This window comes from Nomascus leucogenys, chromosome 14, assembly GCF_006542625.1.
Source record: "Nomascus leucogenys isolate Asia chromosome 14, Asia_NLE_v1, whole genome shotgun sequence".
Classification (NCBI taxonomy): domain Eukaryota; kingdom Metazoa; phylum Chordata; class Mammalia; order Primates; family Hylobatidae; genus Nomascus; species Nomascus leucogenys.
This window is the reverse complement of record NC_044394.1, coordinates 89421452-89438942: the sequence shown is the minus strand read 5'-3', so window position 1 is coordinate 89438942 and position 17491 is coordinate 89421452. Positions and strand designations below refer to the sequence as shown.

Genomic DNA, 17491 nt, shown 5'->3' with positions numbered 1-17491 from the left:
CCTTGGCGCGCGTGCGCGGCGCGCTTTCGGTTTTTCTGGATGCGGAAGCTCTTTAGCCTGTGCAGGAACCAGCAGCGAGCGGCTTCGCTGAGGCAGGTGCGAGCGTGGGTGGGCGTACTGCGAGGAGCAGCCTGGTCTCCCACATCCCATGTCCAGCTGCAAATTACTGCAAAATCTGAACGCAAGAAAGAAACCCACTTGCCGCCCCCGCCAACAGGAGGGTGGATGAGGGCCTCGCTCGGCTTTCCCGCCCCACCTTTCCCACTCTCCCGCCGGTCCCCCGGGGTCCTCCACCGCCCCAACATGGCCCAGAAGCCGAAAGTGAGACACCCATGTCGGGCGGCTGGAATTCCGCGAGGAGCAACTCAGGAGCGCAACGGAGTCTGGCAGCACCCATGTTGGAGGACGTCGAGGCAGAAGCACCTCCAGGGTCCCCACGGCTGGCGGGGGCGCGGCCCATCCTCCTTGTCCAGGACGCCCCTTTGGAGCGCAGGCGTCAGCTCCTTACGCCCCCATCAGTCCTTTGCCCCTTTTGCAAAAAGCCTAGCGACCCCGACCCGCCCTCCATCCCAGCCCCGAGGTGGGTCCGCCACCTCTGGACAGAAATCAAAGGGGACTGGGTCATGTCCTGGTGCTTTTTGTCAGCCAGGTGGATGGCGCGCGCCCGGGGCAGCACCGGGGAGCCCGAGGAGGAGCCTTGATTGTGGCGCTTTCGGGGCTTTCTGGATGCTGAAGCCCTTCGGCCGATTCCTTCTCGGAGATTATCAGGAAGCGGGTGTGTGATAGATGACGCGTGGTTACAGGGAACAAAGCACCAGGGAAGGAGGTGGCCTAGCCACACTCCCATTGCGTTTGACAACGTAGCGGCAGAGGTGGCTTAGGCTGTGAGTGTCCTGAGAGTGCAAAAGTTGTTAATCTAAATGGAGTCACTTGTTAAAAAACAGAAAAAAAAAACCCAGACACAGCCCAAGAAACCCATGACGAGGGTTCTCGTGCATAAATATCTGATAACGAAAACTCACAAAGACTCTGCAAAAACCACAACCTTGCACAAAGGCCGTCACAACCTTGCACAAAACATACTTTTGAATGGCCATCTGCCCAGCAACTGCTTGTCCAACCTTGAGCGGTCACCTTTGTTATTAATCCTTCTACCTAAGGATAATTATTTCAAAACAATTATGTAATCCTATTTTTTCCCTTAAAGCCTGTCTTCCTTTACCTCCCTGAATACCCATAGAGTTTACTATGGCATGGATACTACCATTGCAATGCCCTACGCCCAAATAGATACCATTTTCTTTGAGAGAGCCTCTCTGTTATTTAGGTTGACAAAGGCAAGGACCATTATCTTAAGCCCTGGGCCTGGATGAAGGTGGAGTGGCCGTCACACTCCAGCCAGCTGCAGCCCCATTGGAAGCAGGCCTCACCTCTGAGGTTTCAGGTCCTTGTGGTCAGCCCCTGCCCTATGTACACCCTCCAACGCAGGAGTTCTAACTTAGTCTGGGTGCCTAGGCCCCAGGACCCTCACCAAAGCCCTTTGGCTTCTGTTGGGAGCCTCTGCAGCCTGGGAAGTGCATCTTACCCCGAGGTGCCCAAGAGGTTTCTCTGCCTCTTGCTGGACAGAGCAGCAAATAGGAGCCCAGAAACAGGGAGGATGGAAGTAAGCTCCATCCCTCCCTGCCCAGGAACTGCCCCAGACCTTCTCTAGAGGTTCGCAGGCAATCAGCTAGGTGGGGATTGCAGAATCAGATGGGCCACCCCATCTTCCCTCATTGGACTTCTCCCTTTTTTTTTTCTTTTTTTTTGAGATGGAGTCTCGCTCTGTCGCCAGGCTGGAGTACAGTGGTGCAATCTCGGCTCACTACAACCTCCGCCTCCCGGATTCAAGTGATTCTCCTGCCTCAGCCTCCCAAGTAGCTGGGATTACAGGCACGCGCCACTGCACCCAGCTAATTTTTGGAATTTTTTTTTTTTTTTTCTGAGACAGTGTCTCGCTCTGTCACCCAGGTTGGAGTGCAGTGGCACGATCTCGGCTCACTGAAAGCTCCGCCTCCCAGGTTCACGCCATTCTCCTGCCTCAGCCTCCTGAGTAGCTGGGACTACAGGCGCCCGCCACAACGCCCGGCTAATGTTTTGTATTTTTAATAGAGATGAGGTTTCACCGTGTTAGTCAGGATGGTCTCGATCTCCTGACATCGTGATCCACCCGCCTTGGCCTCCCAAAGTGCTGGGGTTACAGGCGTGAGCCACCGCGCCCGGCCTAATTTTTGTATTTTTAGCAGAGACAGGGTTTCACCATGTTGGCCAGGATGGTCTCGATATCTTGACCTCGTGATCCTCCTGTCTCAGCCTCCCATAGTCCTGGGATTACAGGCTTGAGCCACCGTACCTGGCCAGTCTTCTCCCTTAAGGCCTCAGGGAGGGGCCCTCCTTGGGGTGGAATTCTCAGCCCTTGGTAGGTCTTACCTCTGCCCAGTCTCTGGCACCCAGTAAATACTCAATAAATATTTATTGAAGGAATTCCGCCCAGAGATGATTGTTATTCTTGCCTAGGAGCAGGTGAGATGAAAGTTTCTTATGCAGAACATTCATTGATAACCTTTTTTTTTGGGAGGGGGGGACAAGGTCTCTGTCACCCAGGCTGGAGTGCAGTGGTGTGATCACAGCTCACTGCAACCTTGAACTTCTTGGCTCAAGGGATCCTCCCACCTCTGCCTCCTGAGTGGCTTGGACTACAGGCCTGTGCTACCATGTCCAGCTAACTTTTAAATTTTTTGTAGAGACGGAGGTCTCCTTTTTTTTTTTTTTTTTTTGAGACGGAGTCTCGCTCTGTCGCCCAGGCTGGAGTGCAGTGGCACAATCTCGGCTCACTGCAAGCTCCGCCTCCCGGGTTCACGCCATTCTCCTGCCTCAGCCTCTCCGAATACCTGGGACTACAGGCGCCTGCCACCACGCCCGGCTAATTTTTTGTATTTTTAGTAGAGACGGGGTTTCACCGTGGTCTCGATCTCCTGACCTCGTGATCCGCCCGCCTCGGCCTCCCAAAGTGCTGGGATTACAAGCGTGAGCCACCGCGCCCGGCCTAGAGACGGAGGTCTCCTTACGTGGCCCAGGGTGGCCTCTCAAGTGATTCTCCCATCTTGGCCTTCCAAAGTGTTGGGATTACAGGCATGATCCACCACACTTGGCTTTTTTTTTTTTTCCCTTTCCTTAATTTTTCTGTAGAGACGGGGTCTCTATGTTGCCCAGGCTGGTCTTGAAGTCCTGGTCTCAAGTGATCCTCCTGCTCTGACCTCCCGAAGTGGTTGTTTTTTTTTTTTTTTTTTTTTTTTTTTTTGAGACAGAGTCTCATTCTGTCACCCAGGCTGGAGTGCAGTGGCATGATCCCAGCTCACCACAACCTCTTCCTCTCCAGTTCAAGCAAATTTCCTGCCTCAGCCTCCCAAGTAGCTGGGATTACAGGCGCCTGCTACCACGCCGGGCTAATTTTTGTATTTTTAGTAGAGATGGGGTTTTGCCATGTTGGCCAGGCTGGTCTTGAACTCCTGACCTCTAGTGACCCACCGGCCTTGGCCTCTCAAAGTGCTGGGATTGCAGGCATGAGCCTTTTTTTTTTTTTTTTTTTTTTTAAGAGACAGGGTCTTGCTGTGTTGCCCAGGCTGGCCTCAAACTCCCAGGTTCAAGTGATCCTCCCACGTCAACCTCCCGAGTAGCTGGGATTACATGTGCGCACTACCATCTCCAGCTGATACCTTTTTTCTTTAAATGTTTTCAGGAAGTGGGCTCATTATGGGATGCACACAAAACCTGGTGGATACTAGCACCAAAAGCACCTATCTACCAGCCCCACCTCCCTCCTTTTCCATTCACCTGCGATGGAGCAGACAGGATTTGGCAAAGTACATGCAAGCACTCTCCCTTCAGGGCATGTGATATTGATGGCAGCCAAGTGTAAGACCGGGCGGGGAGCCAGAAGGAAATGGGGTCTTCAGGATGCTCACCGAGGCAGACTTTTCATCCAAACGAACCTCCTATGTTTTCTTCTTTAAAATTAAATTTATTATTTTGCTCTAACAAAGTAACCTCCTACTTTTTCAAGGCTCAGAGGTGGTCAACAATTTGCCCGAAGTCACATGGCAGACAGTGGCAGAGTTAAACACACACTCGGGGCTAGTCCAGCCCAGAGCCCTTTGCTTGGCCTGTAGTACCGCCTTTGGCCATAAGAGGCACTCATGGCTGGTCCTGGAGGAGGCAGGACATCCCCAAAGATGCTTATTGACGCCAGCTGGATATGGCTGGCGGGAAGACTGGCACTCGTTTATGAAAATAAAATCTCCTGATAAGGTTTTCTTGCCGGAGCCTGGTTGAACCTGAATCAACAAACAACAGCCTGAACCTGAACACCCCTTGCTGAGCTGGGAGGAAAGGAAGGGGGAGGGGAAAGGACTCCAGCTCTGTTTCAGCTTCATTAGTTCCCAGAGTTTATGACCTGCTGCAGGGAACATTTTTGTGTGTAATTCAAACACACTGTGTTTTCTCATTCCCTCAGTACCTTGCTGGGACAAGAATGGGCTGATGACAGCCAGCCCCTGGGTGGTGACTTCAGGGAAAGTCACCAGCAAAATGTGTGTGTGGGGAGCTCGGACCTCCAGGTCACAGGTCACAGGCACAGGTGTACGGGGAGCAGGGGTGAGTCCAGCCAGCCACTTACCCCAGGGTTGACACTAATAACACGGCAGGGAAAAGGGGGGCCTCCGGAGAACAGGAATGGGGAGTAAAAGAGCTTCTCTTGCAAAAGCAGCCCCATTTTCACAACAGTCTTCGGGCTGCCTGGCAAGCCTTCCTCTCTCGTCAGTCAAATGTCTGGCTTCCCCCACCCGGCACTAATCCTCCCCGCCAAGGAGACAGGGTGGAGAAAGGAAGGAGGAAGCTCCTAGATAGAGCAGGTCCTGCTGAGACTGCAGGGGGAGCCCTCAGACTTCACCAATTCTAGGATCCAAGCCAGGGGCCCCCCTCCCGTTCTCCGCACAGGCGCCAGGATGGGCGCGCCACTCAACCTTTAATCTGTCCCTATCCGGCCAGCCAGCTCCTCAGCCTGGACCTTGCACTGCCTCTCATCATCAGTGCGAGGCCCAGTGACTTTTGTGGGGGCAGCTGCACCACCAGCCTTGGCTGCCCTACAGGTGAGGGCTGGGTCACTTGGGAAGAGCAGGGCAGCAGGAACCTGGAGGAAGGTGAGCTCTTCAGAACTGTCTGGAGGCCAGAGAAAGACAAAGAGAAATGATGGAGGCATCCAGGCTGGATGAGAAGGTCCAGTGCGTTGAGCTGTAGGAGCAGCAACACACAGCCAGCTGCACTGAGCCGGGCGGGACAAACCTGAGCAGGGCTCAGACCCAGCTTCCTGGGCCCCGAGTACCCTGGTACCCAAGGAAAAAAGTCCGGAGGGCCCGCTCTTGGATTCCACTAGTTGTTAGAAAAGGGTTCCTCTGGCTGGGCGCGGCGGCTCACACCTGTAATCCCAGCACTTTGGGAGGCCAAGGTGGGCGGATTACCTGAGGTCGGGAGTTGGAGACCAGCCTGACCAACATGGAGAAACCCCGTCTCTACTAAAAGACAAAATTAGCCGGGTATGGTGGCACATGCCTGTAATCTCAGCTACTTGGGGGGCTGAGGCAGGAGAATCGTTTGAACTTGGGAGGCAGAGGTTGCAGTGAGCCGAGATGGTGCCACTGCACTCCAGCCTGGGCAACACGAGCGAAACTCTGCCTCAAAAAAAAAAAAAAAAAAAGAGTTTCTCAGGGCATCTTCAGAGGCCAGCCTCCAAAGTCCCACCTCCTGGCAGAGTCCCAGCTTGCAGAGCCTGGACAGTCCAGGCTTCCTCGGCTGCTCTTCACCCAAGCCCCTGGTGAAGGAGCTGGAGGTCCCCCTCCTGGGCTGGGCTAAGACAGTGTTCACTCAGTGATCCCAGGACTCAGACACTGGTCACACAGGTGACCCCTGAGTCTTAGACGCTGGTTACATACATGATCTCAGGGGACCGTTGCTTCCCAGAACCGTCTTTGGCTTCCAAGAAAAGATCCCGCTCCAGGGCATCCGCCGCGACAGCCTGCTTGCCTTGCTCCTTCTTCTGCAGGGTGTAGAAGCTGCCACCCATGAAGAGGGCAGCTGAGATGAGGAAGAAGCTGGACATGTAGAAAACATGGCTAAAGTTGTTGGTGGCGTCCAGGAGCAACCCTGGGGAACAGAGATCAAGTTAGGCCAGTGCTACCAGGCCTCCCCTCAACTAAACTGTGTGTTCCCTGACAGCAGGTATTTTATTTTTGTCTCTGCTGTACTAGGAATTGTGGCTGACACCCAGTAGACACTCAACAGATACTTGTTGAATGAAAGGAGGGGAAGAAACACTAAACGTCCTCTGGCCTGGGCAGGAAGCATCCACAGGCTGCAAGAGAACTTAAGGGCATGTGGTGGCAGGGAACTAGTGGAGTCTGTGATATTTGCTCACCGACCCTCCAGGTCTCACCTATGCCTCCTTCTGAAGAGCTCTCCCCACTTGTTTGCTTAAAGAATTCCCTTGGGGCCTGACACGGTGGCTTACGCCTGTAATCCCAGCACTTTGGGAGGCTGAGGTGGGTAGATCACAAGGTCAGGAGTTCAAGACCAGCCTGGCCAAGATGGTGAAACCCCGTTCCTACTAAAACTACAAAAATTAGCCAGGCACGGGGGCAGGTGCCTATAATCCCAGCTACTTGAGAGGCTGAGGCAGGAGAATCACTTGAACCTGGACGGCAGAGGTGGCAGTGAACCAAGATCGTACCACTGCACTCCAGTCTGGGCAGCAGAGTGAGACTCCATTAAAAAAAAAAAAAAAAAAAAGAATTCCCTTGGATGGGCACAGTGGCTCACACCTGCAATCCCAGCACTTTGGGAGGCTGAGGCAGGTGGATCACAAGGTCAGGAGTTCGAGACCAGCCTGGCCAACATGGTGAAACCCTGTCTCCACTAAAAATACAAAAACTAAGGCAGGGAGTGGTGGCTCACGCCCGTAATCCCAGCACTCTGGGAGGCCAAGACCGGCAGATCACGAGGTCAGCAGTTCGAGACCAGCCTGGCCAATACGGTGAAACCCCATCTCTACTAAAAATACAAAAATTAGCCGAGTGTGGTGGCACGTACCTGTAGTCCCAGCTACTCGGGAGGCTGAGGCAGGAGGATTGCTTGAACCCGGGAGGCAGAGGCTGCAGTGAGCTGAGATCCCGCCACTGCACTCCAGCCTGGCGACAGAGACTCTGTCTCAAAAAAAAAAAATTAGCCGGGCGTGGTGGCACGTGCCTGTAATCCCAGCTACTAGGGAGGCGGAGGCAGGAAAATTGCTTGAACCTGGGAGGCAGAGGTTGTAGTGAGCTGAGATCACACCATTGCACTCCAGCCTGGATGAGAGAGAGAGAGACTCTGCCTCAAAAAAAAAAAAAGAAAAAAGAATTCCCTTGGAAACCGGGACTTCCAACGCCACACTTGGACAGAGTCCCCATTGGGCTGAACTCAACCTCCCCAATCTACTCTAATAACTGCCACCTTGTGTTGTCTGACTGCTCCCCAGTACCAAGAGCTTTACAAACCTGCCCTCATTTGCTCAGAATCTCACGCTTTCAGCTGCCTCTCATGTGCACCTCTACCTCCCTATTCGGTTTCCCTCGCATCATAAATCACCACTATGGTTGCGGATGTGTCTCTGTTTTCACTCCTGACTCCTGACTCCTGCTCTAGAAGGTAATCCCCCAGAGGAAGGGGACCTTTTTTTTTTTTTTTTAGTTGGAGTTTCACTCTGTCGCCCAGGCTGGAGTGCAGTGGTGTGATCTTGGCTCACTGTAACCTCCACCTCCCGGGTTTAAGCAATTCTCCTGCCTCAGCCTCCCAAGTACCTGGGATTATAGATGCACACCACCACACCCGGCTAATTTTTTGTATTTTTAGTAGAGATGGGATTTCACCATGTTGGTCAGGCTGGGAATGGAGACCTTTTGATCCCCATGCACACCCAGGGGCTGGCAGAGGTGAATAAATGGTTAGGGCAGGTGTTCTCTTCCACATTTTGCAGATGGCACTGTGGCTCAAAAAAGGAAAAAGACTTGCCCAGGTCCCACGGGCAGGAAGCAGGAGAACTGGGATGATCATTACAGGAAACTCTGCAGGATGCTGACTGCACACCAGACTCTCTCCTAAGCTCTTTCCCTGGAGGTAGATTCTATTTATCCCCACTTTACTGATAGGAAAAAGGAGGTAGCCAAGCGCGATGGCTCACACCTGTAATCCCAGCACTTTGGGAGGCTGAGGGAGACAGATCACTTGAGCCTAGGAGTTTGAGACCAGCCTGGGCAACATGGTGAAACCCCATTTCTATAAAAAATATAAAAATTAGCTGGGTGCGGTGGCATGTGCCTGCAGTCCCAGCTACTTGGGGGGCTGAGGTGGGAAGATCGCTTGAGTCTGGCAGGTTGAGGCTGCAGTGAGCTGTGACTGCACCACTGCACTCCAGCCTGGGTGACAGAGCAAGACCTTGTCTCAATAAAAAGGAAAAAGGAGGTACAGGGAGGATGATGGAGGACTGAGGTTTGGCACACAAACCCATGCTTTTTTTTTTTTTTTTTTTTTTTTTTCAGATGGAGTCTCACTCTGTTGCCCAGGCTGGAGGGCAGTGGGTGATCTCAGCTCACTGCAACCTCTGCCTCCCGGGTTCAAACGATTCTCCGGTATCAGCCTCCTGAGTAGCTGGGACTTACAGGTGCCCGCCACCACGCCCAACTGATTTTTTGTATTTTTAGTAGAGACGGGGTTTCACCATGTGGCCAGGATGGTCTCGATCTCCTGACCTCGTGATCCACCCGCCCTGGCCTCCCAAAGTGCTGGGATTACAGGCGTGAGCCACCGCGTCCGGCCAAACCCATGCTTTTAACTGTTCATACACTGAGTGCCAGGTGGGAAACCAGCTGTAGCACAAACCTCTGGAGATGCTGGACTTGGCCCAGATATGTCTAAACTGTTCCCCTTTTACCACGCTATCTGGCTGCCCTCCCTCCCAGCTCCTCACCGGCCAGTGGTGGGGAGATGAGGAAAGCAAGGCCGTCCAGGACAGTGAAGAGTCCCAGGGCTCTGGGGAACTGATCCATGGGGACGATGTCCATGAGAACCTGGAAGATGAGGGCGCCGATGCCGCTCATGGACACGCTGTACGCCAGGCAGTAGCCCACGAGCACCCAGAAGTCACCCGATGCCGCACACACCAGGTTAGTGAGCCCATTGAGCAGGAGTGCCAGGCTGAACAGGTACTTGCGGTGGCTAGCAAAGGCCGGCCGTCCTGCCATCAGCCCGGCTAGGGGCCTCAGGAAGATGTTGCTGAAGCCGATGATGGAGATGAGGAGGGCTGCCTGCTGCTCGTCCACGCTGTGCCACATGGCATATGGCACCAGGAAGACTTGTGGCAGTGGGAAGCCCAGGACGGCCCACATCACACCCAGTATGTACACACAGTAGCCTGTGTTGTGCCGCAGGATGTCGAAGGCCAGGTGGCGCTGGATGGTCCGGCCGCATGCGGCCAGGCAGCCAAGTGCAGGTGTCTCGGGAGGTGGCGGGGGACATTCTTTGGTCTCAGGGGCCACACTGGTGGCCACAGGCCTCATGATGGCCCCGCAGATGCAGCAGTGGAGAAGGACCCCGCCGAAGACTAGGAAGGTACCCCTCCAGCCCAGGTCCTCCAGAAGGTAGCGGGAGAGCAGCGGCCAGAGCGTGATGCCCAGGGAGACGCCCATGGAGGCCAGCGCGTTGGCCAGCACCCGCCGGCGCACAAAGTTGAAGCCCAGCACCGTGATGCTTGACTGGAAGCTGAAGCACATGCCCAGGCCTGCGGGGCAAGAGGGGAAACCAGCCTGGAGGCGCACTGGGGCCTTCCGCCTGCACCCGGGGGTGGGGTCAGGGGTCATTTCACACACCTGCCCTCCTCTGGTTCTAGTCCATACCCAGCTCCAAGTCCCCGGGGACTGACAATGGAATAAGCTGGCCTCACCACCTCCCTGTAAGCACCCCACCCCAGATCTGCCCTCCCAAGGCTGCCAGGGCATCCCCGTTCCCCTAGGTGTAGCATGAGAGTTATCTTTCAAGAACCCAAATTGGGCCGGGCGTGGTGGCTCATGCCTGTAATCCCAGCACTTTGGGAGGCCAAGGTTGGCGGATCACTTGAGGTCAGGAGTTCGAGACCAACATGGTGAAACCCCATCTCTACTAAAAATACAAAAAATTAGCCAGGCTTAGTGGCAGGCGCCTGAAGTCTGTAATAGCTACTTAGGAGGCTGAGTCAGGAGAATCACTTGAACCTGGGAAGTGGAGGTTGCAGTGAGCTAAGATTGTGGAGGTTGCAGTGAGCTGAGATTGTGCCACTGCACTCCAGCCTGGGCAACAGAGCAAGACTCTGTCTGAAAAACAAACAAACCCCAAATTGGAATAAATCTCTCTTGGCTTAACACCTTCCAAAGACTTCCCATCACACTTGACAAAAAATCCACAGTCTCCACAATGCCCAGGAAGGCTCTCTGTGGTCTGGCTCCAGCCCACCTCTCAGATGCCATCTGAGGCTGCTCCCTGTCACTCACTAGGATCAAGCCACAGGAGCTTCTTTCTCTGCCTCTGGACATGAAGCTGCCCCTACCTCGGGTTATTTGTAGCTGCTGTTCCTTCTGCTTGGAATCTGCTTCCTCCAGACTTTCCACTCTCCTCCCAGTTCAGACGCCACCTCTCCAGAGGGGCCTTCCCAGCTCCCCACCCACTCAGCGTCTGCACCTGCACACCGGAGCATGCTGGAGAGAAAGTTCTCAATCATGTGTGACCATGGTCTCAGGCGGGCCCTCAGGCTGCCTGTGACGCCACTACAGCTCCCTCAGTCATGCCTTGCCTGCCCCGCTAGGTGACTACCGGGTATCTTCCTCTGTGCACCCCAACACCCCCTCCCCATCCTCATGCTCAGCTGCCTACATGCCTGCCAGCCAGTGACAATGGCTTGCCCGTTCCCCCAGTGGCTGTCCCTCCCTTCTGCCCTGCATCCTCTCCACTCAGAGGCACCCCTCTAGCAAGTCCCCTCTCTCCTGCATCATCCTTTTTCTCTTCTTTCCTAGATCCTTCTCCTTCGTTATGTCTCCCATTAAAAAAAAAAAAACCTCTCTAGACCTCATAACCACTTACGGGTACAGTCTGTTCCTCCAGTCCCCTTAAAACAAAATGCCGTGGAAGGGCTGGGCATGGTGGGCTCACAACTGTAATCCCAGCACTTTGTTTTTTGTCTTTTTGAGATGGGATCTTGCTCTGTTGCCCAGGCCGGAGTACAGTGGTGCGATCTTGGCTCACTGCAACCTCCACTTCCCAGGTTCAAGCGATTCTCTTGCCTCAGCCTCGAGTAGCTGGGACTACAGGGGCCCGCCACCAAGCCTGGCTAATTTTTGTATTTTTTTTAGTAGAGACAGGGTTTCACCACGTTGGCCGGGCTGGTCTCAAACCCCTGACCTCAGGTGATCTGCCCGCCTCAGCCTCCCAAAGTGCTGGGATAACAGGTGTGAGCCACCGCACCCAGCCAGCAGTTCCAGAAGATTAAGAGGCCTGCCTGCCCTGTCCACTTGTGCCTGGCACTTTCTAGCAGGTGCCTATAAATTCTGGAGATGAAGTGATAGTCACCTGTGATGAATCCTGCTGTGAAGTAGAGCTGGCTGAGGTTGCGAGAGAAGGAGCTGGCCACCATGCCCAGGCTGGCCAGCACACCCCCCAGCATCACGGTCACTCGGCAGCCGAAGCGTCCCACCAGGATGCTGCACAGGGGCCCTGTGGGAGAAGACAGCCAGCAGGTAGCAGCTGAATGAGGAGGTGGCAGGAGAGGAGGAGAGTGGCTGGGAGAGGGCAGTTTCAGCTGGAACTAGCCAGGTGGTTTCAAGGGCACGAGCAGGCCTGGATTCTGATACCCACCTGCCATGGACTGACCATGTGGCCTGAGCAAAGCCTGATCCCTCTCTGTGCCTCAGTTTTTTCCCCTACAAAGTAAGGATTCAGACTGGGCGATGTTTGACCCTGATGAGGATTCCCAGAAAGGTGGAGCAAGACCCTGCACTGCACGGACCTGAGGCTGCTCATTCTATCCGGGTGAAACAGGATTGGTTCATGAGTTTACCTCCCCCGCTTTGCTGGGGGTCTGTTGGTGGGAGGAGTCGGGACAGTAGTTCCAGAGCATCTAGACTACAGTGTGCACCTTCAGATCCTGTTTTACCTGCCCCACCCCCACCCCCAACATCCTCAGGAAGACTGGCTAGATCCCTCCCACCCTCCCACCACCTTCCCAGCCCTACAGCTGAGGGGAACCCTGGGCCCCTCTGGGCCTCCTTGCACTGGCTTCTGGAGTGTTCTGCAGAAAATCAGGCAGGGTACGTTCTCCCCTCCTGCACCACCTCCAGCACCACCAAAGTCTGCACCTAGAGGTTTGGCTCCATGTAGAGAGGGGCCTGTTCCTTGCCTGGCTCTCAGTTGCTTTCTCACCAATCCACACGCCAAAAAAATAGAAAAGAGCTGCAGACTGCTCCTTGGCACCTCACAGGGGCCCCATTCACCCAAGCACATGTGGAGCTTCTTTAACTTACTCTCCGAGAGTGCAACTAAAGGAACAGGGAAGTGTGCACATGAGATGCTTGTGTGTGTCTGCAGTGGAGGGGGGGATGTGTGGTGTGAGCCAGTGTGAGTATAAAAGTGACAGAGTAGCCACCGGGTGCGGTGGCTCACGCCTGTAATCCCAGTACTTTGGGAGGCCGAGGTGGGTGGATCACTTAAGGTCAGGAGTTCGAGACCAGCCTGGCCAACATGGTGAAACCCCATCTCTACTAAAAATACAAAAATTAGCCAGGCATGGTGGTGCATGCCTGTAATCCCAGCTACTTGGGTGGCTGAGGCAGAAGAATTGCTTGAACCCGGGAGGCAGAACCTGGTGCACTCCATCCTGGGTGACAGAGTGAAGCTACATCTCAAAAAAAAAAAAAGTGATGGAGTGGCCGTGTGTGGTGGCTCACGCCTGTAAACCCAGCACTTTGGGAGGCTGAGGCAGGTGGATCGCCTGAAGTCAGGAGTTGGATACCAGCCTGGCTAACATGGTGAAACCCCGTCTCTACTAAAAATACAAAAATTAGCCGGGTGGTGGTGCATGCCTGTAATCCCAGCTACTAAGGAGGCTGAGGCAGGAGAATCGCTTGAACCCGGGAGGTGGAGGTTGCAGTAAGCCGAGATCATGCCATTACACTCCAGCCTGGGCAACAGAGGGAGACTCCGTCTTGGAAAAAAAAAAAAAGAAAGTGACAGACTAAGTGAGCAGCCCGTCCTCAGCATAATTAAGCAGAGGCTGGTGGCCTGGCGTCTCTGCCCCTGTAGAGGGGGAGGTGGCTCTGGAGAGGACTGACCCACAGATCTTCCTCATGCCAGAGACTCTGGCCTGACTTAGGGAAGGTGACATTGGGGAAAGCCCAGAGTCATAGGGTTGGGGGCGGGGATGGGGCTGCAGGCCAGCTGCATAGCTGAGGGTGGTGTGGCCGGGCGGGACGCAGGGTGTTTCCTCTGCCGTGAACTTGCTCTTCAGCCTTGGGCAGGTCTTGTGTTTTATGCCTGCTTGCTTTCCTTACCTCTAAAAGGCGTAGGTAGGGGCAGGGGCACTTGAAAGGATCAGTGAAAGTATCCATGATTCATTGTGTTTAAAGTTTCTACAACACTGTGGTCAGGTGCCATGGCTCATGTCTGTAATCCTAGCACTTTGAGAGGCCCAGGCAGGTAGATCACTTGAGCCCAGGAGTTTGAGACCAGCCTGAGCAACATAGTGAGACCCTGTCTCTACAAAAAGTAAAAAAATTAGCTGGGTATGGGCTGGGCGCAGTGGCTCACTCCTGTAATCCCAGCACTTTGGGAGGCCACGGCCGGCGGATCATGAGGTCAGGAGATCGAGACCATCCTGGCTAACACAGTGAAACCCTGTCTTTACTAAAAATACAAAAAATTAGCCAGGCGTGGTGGTGCGCACCTGTAGTCCCAGCTACTCAGGAGGCTGAGTCAGGAGAATCACTTGAACCTGGGAGGCAGACGTTGCAGTGAGCCGAGATTGTGCCACTGCACTCCAGCCTGGGCAAGAGCGCGAGACTCCATTTCAAAAAAAAAAAAAAAAATTAGCTGGGTATGGTGGTGCACACCTGTGGTCCCAGCTACTCGGGAGGCTGAGGTGGGAGGATCGCTTGAGCTTGAGAGGTCAAGGCTGCAATAAGCTGTGATCATGCGCTGCGCTCCAGCCCAGGTAAAATAAGCAAATAAATAAATAAACATAAATAAAATAAAATGTCTACAGTACTCTGAATGAGCACAGGCTCATACACGCGTATGTGTACATGAGAGAGATGGCCAGCCAGGAATCCCATGCTGATGGAGATGCTGAGATGCCTGCTGGGGGTGGTGAACCCCAAGTCGGCTGGGGAGTAGGTTCCCCACCGGGTGCCCGGTTCCTAGCCCCTGGCCCAGGAACCCTGCTCTGCCTGTGTGAGAGGAAGCCCTCTGGGATTCCCACTCCCTGCCCCAACGCTGCAGGCCAGAGGCCATATGGCACATTCAGAGCTCACCCAGGAGGGTGGTGCTTTCTCCCAGCCTGACCTCCCTCCCAGTTTGAGGGCAGGACCTGGAATAATAGGCAGGCTGCTGGTGGCCAGTGGAGGGAGTAGCCAGGAGGTAGCCGGGGAGATGGGCAGCTGCGGCCAGCAGACACACGCCTGCAGAGGCCTGTGGGCCATCAGCTCGGGCTCCTGTCCACCGGGCCCCTCCGAGGCCAGGGTCTACGCAGTCTCCCTGGAGAGCTCCCAGGAGCCAAGGGCAGGTCCCTGTGTCCGGGGCTACTGCGGAGAACCCTCCCTCTGCCCTGTTCTCAACGCTGGGGTCAGGGTGAGGCAGTCACACTCCTGGAAAAGCCAGCCAGGAACAGGGGCCTCTGAGACCTATGGTGACAGAGCCAGGAGAAGGGGCAGACAGGGGCTGCCTTCCTCCCTCACCCCCACTTAGCAACCTCCTGTCTGCAGGGAGTCCTGGGAAAGCTGGGGCTCCTTCCTTGTCCCCCTCTTGTTCCTGGTGTCTTTTTTTTTTTTTTTTTTTTTTGAGACAGTTTCACTCTTGTTGCCCAGGCTGGAGTGCAATGGCATGATCTCGGCTCACCGCAACCTCTGCCTCCCGGGTTCAAGAGATTCTCTTGCCTCAGCCTCCCGAGTAGCTGGTATTACAGGCACCTGCCACCACGCCCGGCTAATTTTGTATTTTTAGTAGAGACAGGGTTTCTCCATGTTGGTCAGGCTGGTCTCAAACTCCTGACCTCAGGTGATCTGCCCGCCTCGGCCTCCCAAAGTGCTGGGATTACAGGCGTGAGCCATCGCGCCCGGCCATTCCTGGTGTCTTCCGTGCGTCCCCTTTCCTATCCTGAAGCCACTCCCTGCCCCAGTGAGGGTCTCCAAAATATTAATAATTCACAGCCGCATACATTTCCCAGCTCCCAGCACCTCCATGTGGGAGCTGGGCAGGATACCGGGCATTACCCTCAGATTGCAGAGGAAGCAACCGAGGTTCAGAGAGACCGGCCAGCTGGAAAGCAGGAGAGTCTTGGTGGGCTGGCCCCAGCGCTCTTCCCAGCCTGGCACTGAGCGCCCCAGCACACCTACGCCTGTGTCTGAGTGGATCCCACAGAAAGGACACAAGGCTCTGCCTGGCTTTGCAACTCGGGCACCTCCCCACTCTCTCCCCGGCTCCAGCCCAGTCCAGCTGGATTCCAGCCAGGGGCCCCCGGTAAAATCCAGTGAAACCTTAGGAATTCACCCAGGAGGCAAAGCCTGTGGCCTCAGAGGGAATCAGAAGGCCAGGGAGGTTGTGGCTTCCCTGCAAGCCCCAGCCTTTCTCATGGGCCCCTCCCCAGGCCGCTCACCTGCCATGTGGAGCACAGCCGTGAGGATGGAGGGGAACCAAGAGGTCTCGCTGTTGCTGGCCTGGAACTCCCATTGCAGTTCAGTGAAGAAGATGCCGATACACGTGGGGAAGCCCAGGGTGAGGCCCTGGGTCACCATGGTGGCCAGCAGCACCACCCAGGCCCAGCTGCCATCTGCGTGCTCCAGGGCCTGGGGCATCCTCTGCTGCTGACGCTGCCACGGCCTCACTGCCAATGTGGCTGCTGCCTGGGGAGGGGACAGAATGGAGCCTGGTGGTCAGCAGGCTCTCCGTCTCTCCTGGCCCACCTGCCACCTTCTCTGGGCAGCTAAGCCGTCCCTTCCTCACACCCAAGTACCAGGTGTCACAGAGGGGCACCGCCCCTGGGAGGTGGCCAGAGGCCCACGCGTTGGCCTTGGCATCTCCTTTCACCCACTTCCCAGAGCCAGCCTGGCAGGAGGTGGCAGGAAGGACAGGAGGGACAGGAGGGAATAGGAGGGACAGGACGGGGCAGGGCAGGTGGCACCAGGCAATGGGGTACAATTGTTTCTAATTGTTACATCACTTAGAAGTCAGCAGGGGGACCTCCTAGCCCACTCAGTCACTGCCTGTAGAATGCAGCAGACCTCTGGGGTCAGTGTGGTCCCAACGCCCCCCAAATGCACACAAGTATACATTTCAGACACTCCTGCCCAGGGTTCCTGCATAGGAACACAGACTTTCGCAATGCCTCAGAAGCAGCAAAGTTACTACCAGCGCTGTTGTGAAGGCCCGAGTGAGCAGGCCGGTGCTGGGCGAAGCCACGGAGCATACACAGAAGAGTGTAACAAGCACCCAAGCAGCAGCTTTGGAGAAGGCATGGGCCTCATCCACCCCCACACCCCCAGGCCTTTCCCATCGGCCCCTTTGCAGTCACCCTGCAACACTCCTTTCAAACAGAGCTCAAGGCCAAGACTCAAATTCTGCAATCACACTGAATAATACACACACACACACACACACACACACACACACACGCAGTGGCACACAGACACAGACACATACCCAGTCACACACGAACACAGTCACAGCGCACACTCACACAGACAAGCACAGAAACATACAGACACACGCACACACACAGAGACACACACTCAGATAGTCACACACACAGAGATCAACTGACCTACACAAAGACCACACAGGCACACAAACTCATATAAAGACACAAACTTGGCCGGGCACGGTGGCTCGCGCCTGTAATCCCAGCACTTTGGGAGGCTGAGGCAGGCAGATCACGAGGTCAAAAGATCGAGACCATCCTGGCCAACGTGGTGAAACCCCGTCTCTACTGAAAATACAAAAATTCCAGCTACTCAGGAGGCTGAGGCAGGAAAATCGCTTGAACCCAGGAGGCAGAGGTTGCAGTGAGCCGAGATCACGCCACTGCACTCCAGCCTAGTGACATAGCAAGATTCCGTCTCGAAAAAAAAAAAAAGAC

The 17491-nt window shown here is 54.9% G+C and overlaps 1 protein-coding gene across 1 annotated transcript; it reads right to left on the bottom strand.

The window, feature by feature from the left end:
- Positions 1-5796: 5796 nt before the first annotated feature.
- Positions 5797-16439, bottom strand: SLC16A5 (solute carrier family 16 member 5). Its single transcript, XM_030827167.1, has 5 exons — positions 16362-16439; positions 16013-16259; positions 11719-11862; positions 9092-9901; positions 5797-6237 (listed from the first exon to the last, which is right to left on the bottom strand). The coding sequence occupies exons 1-5, from the start codon at positions 16431-16433 to the stop codon at positions 6008-6010; spliced, it is 1503 nt and encodes a 500-aa protein (XP_030683027.1). The 5' UTR covers positions 16434-16439; the 3' UTR covers positions 5797-6007.
- Between the last annotated feature and the right edge of the window lie 1052 nt (positions 16440-17491).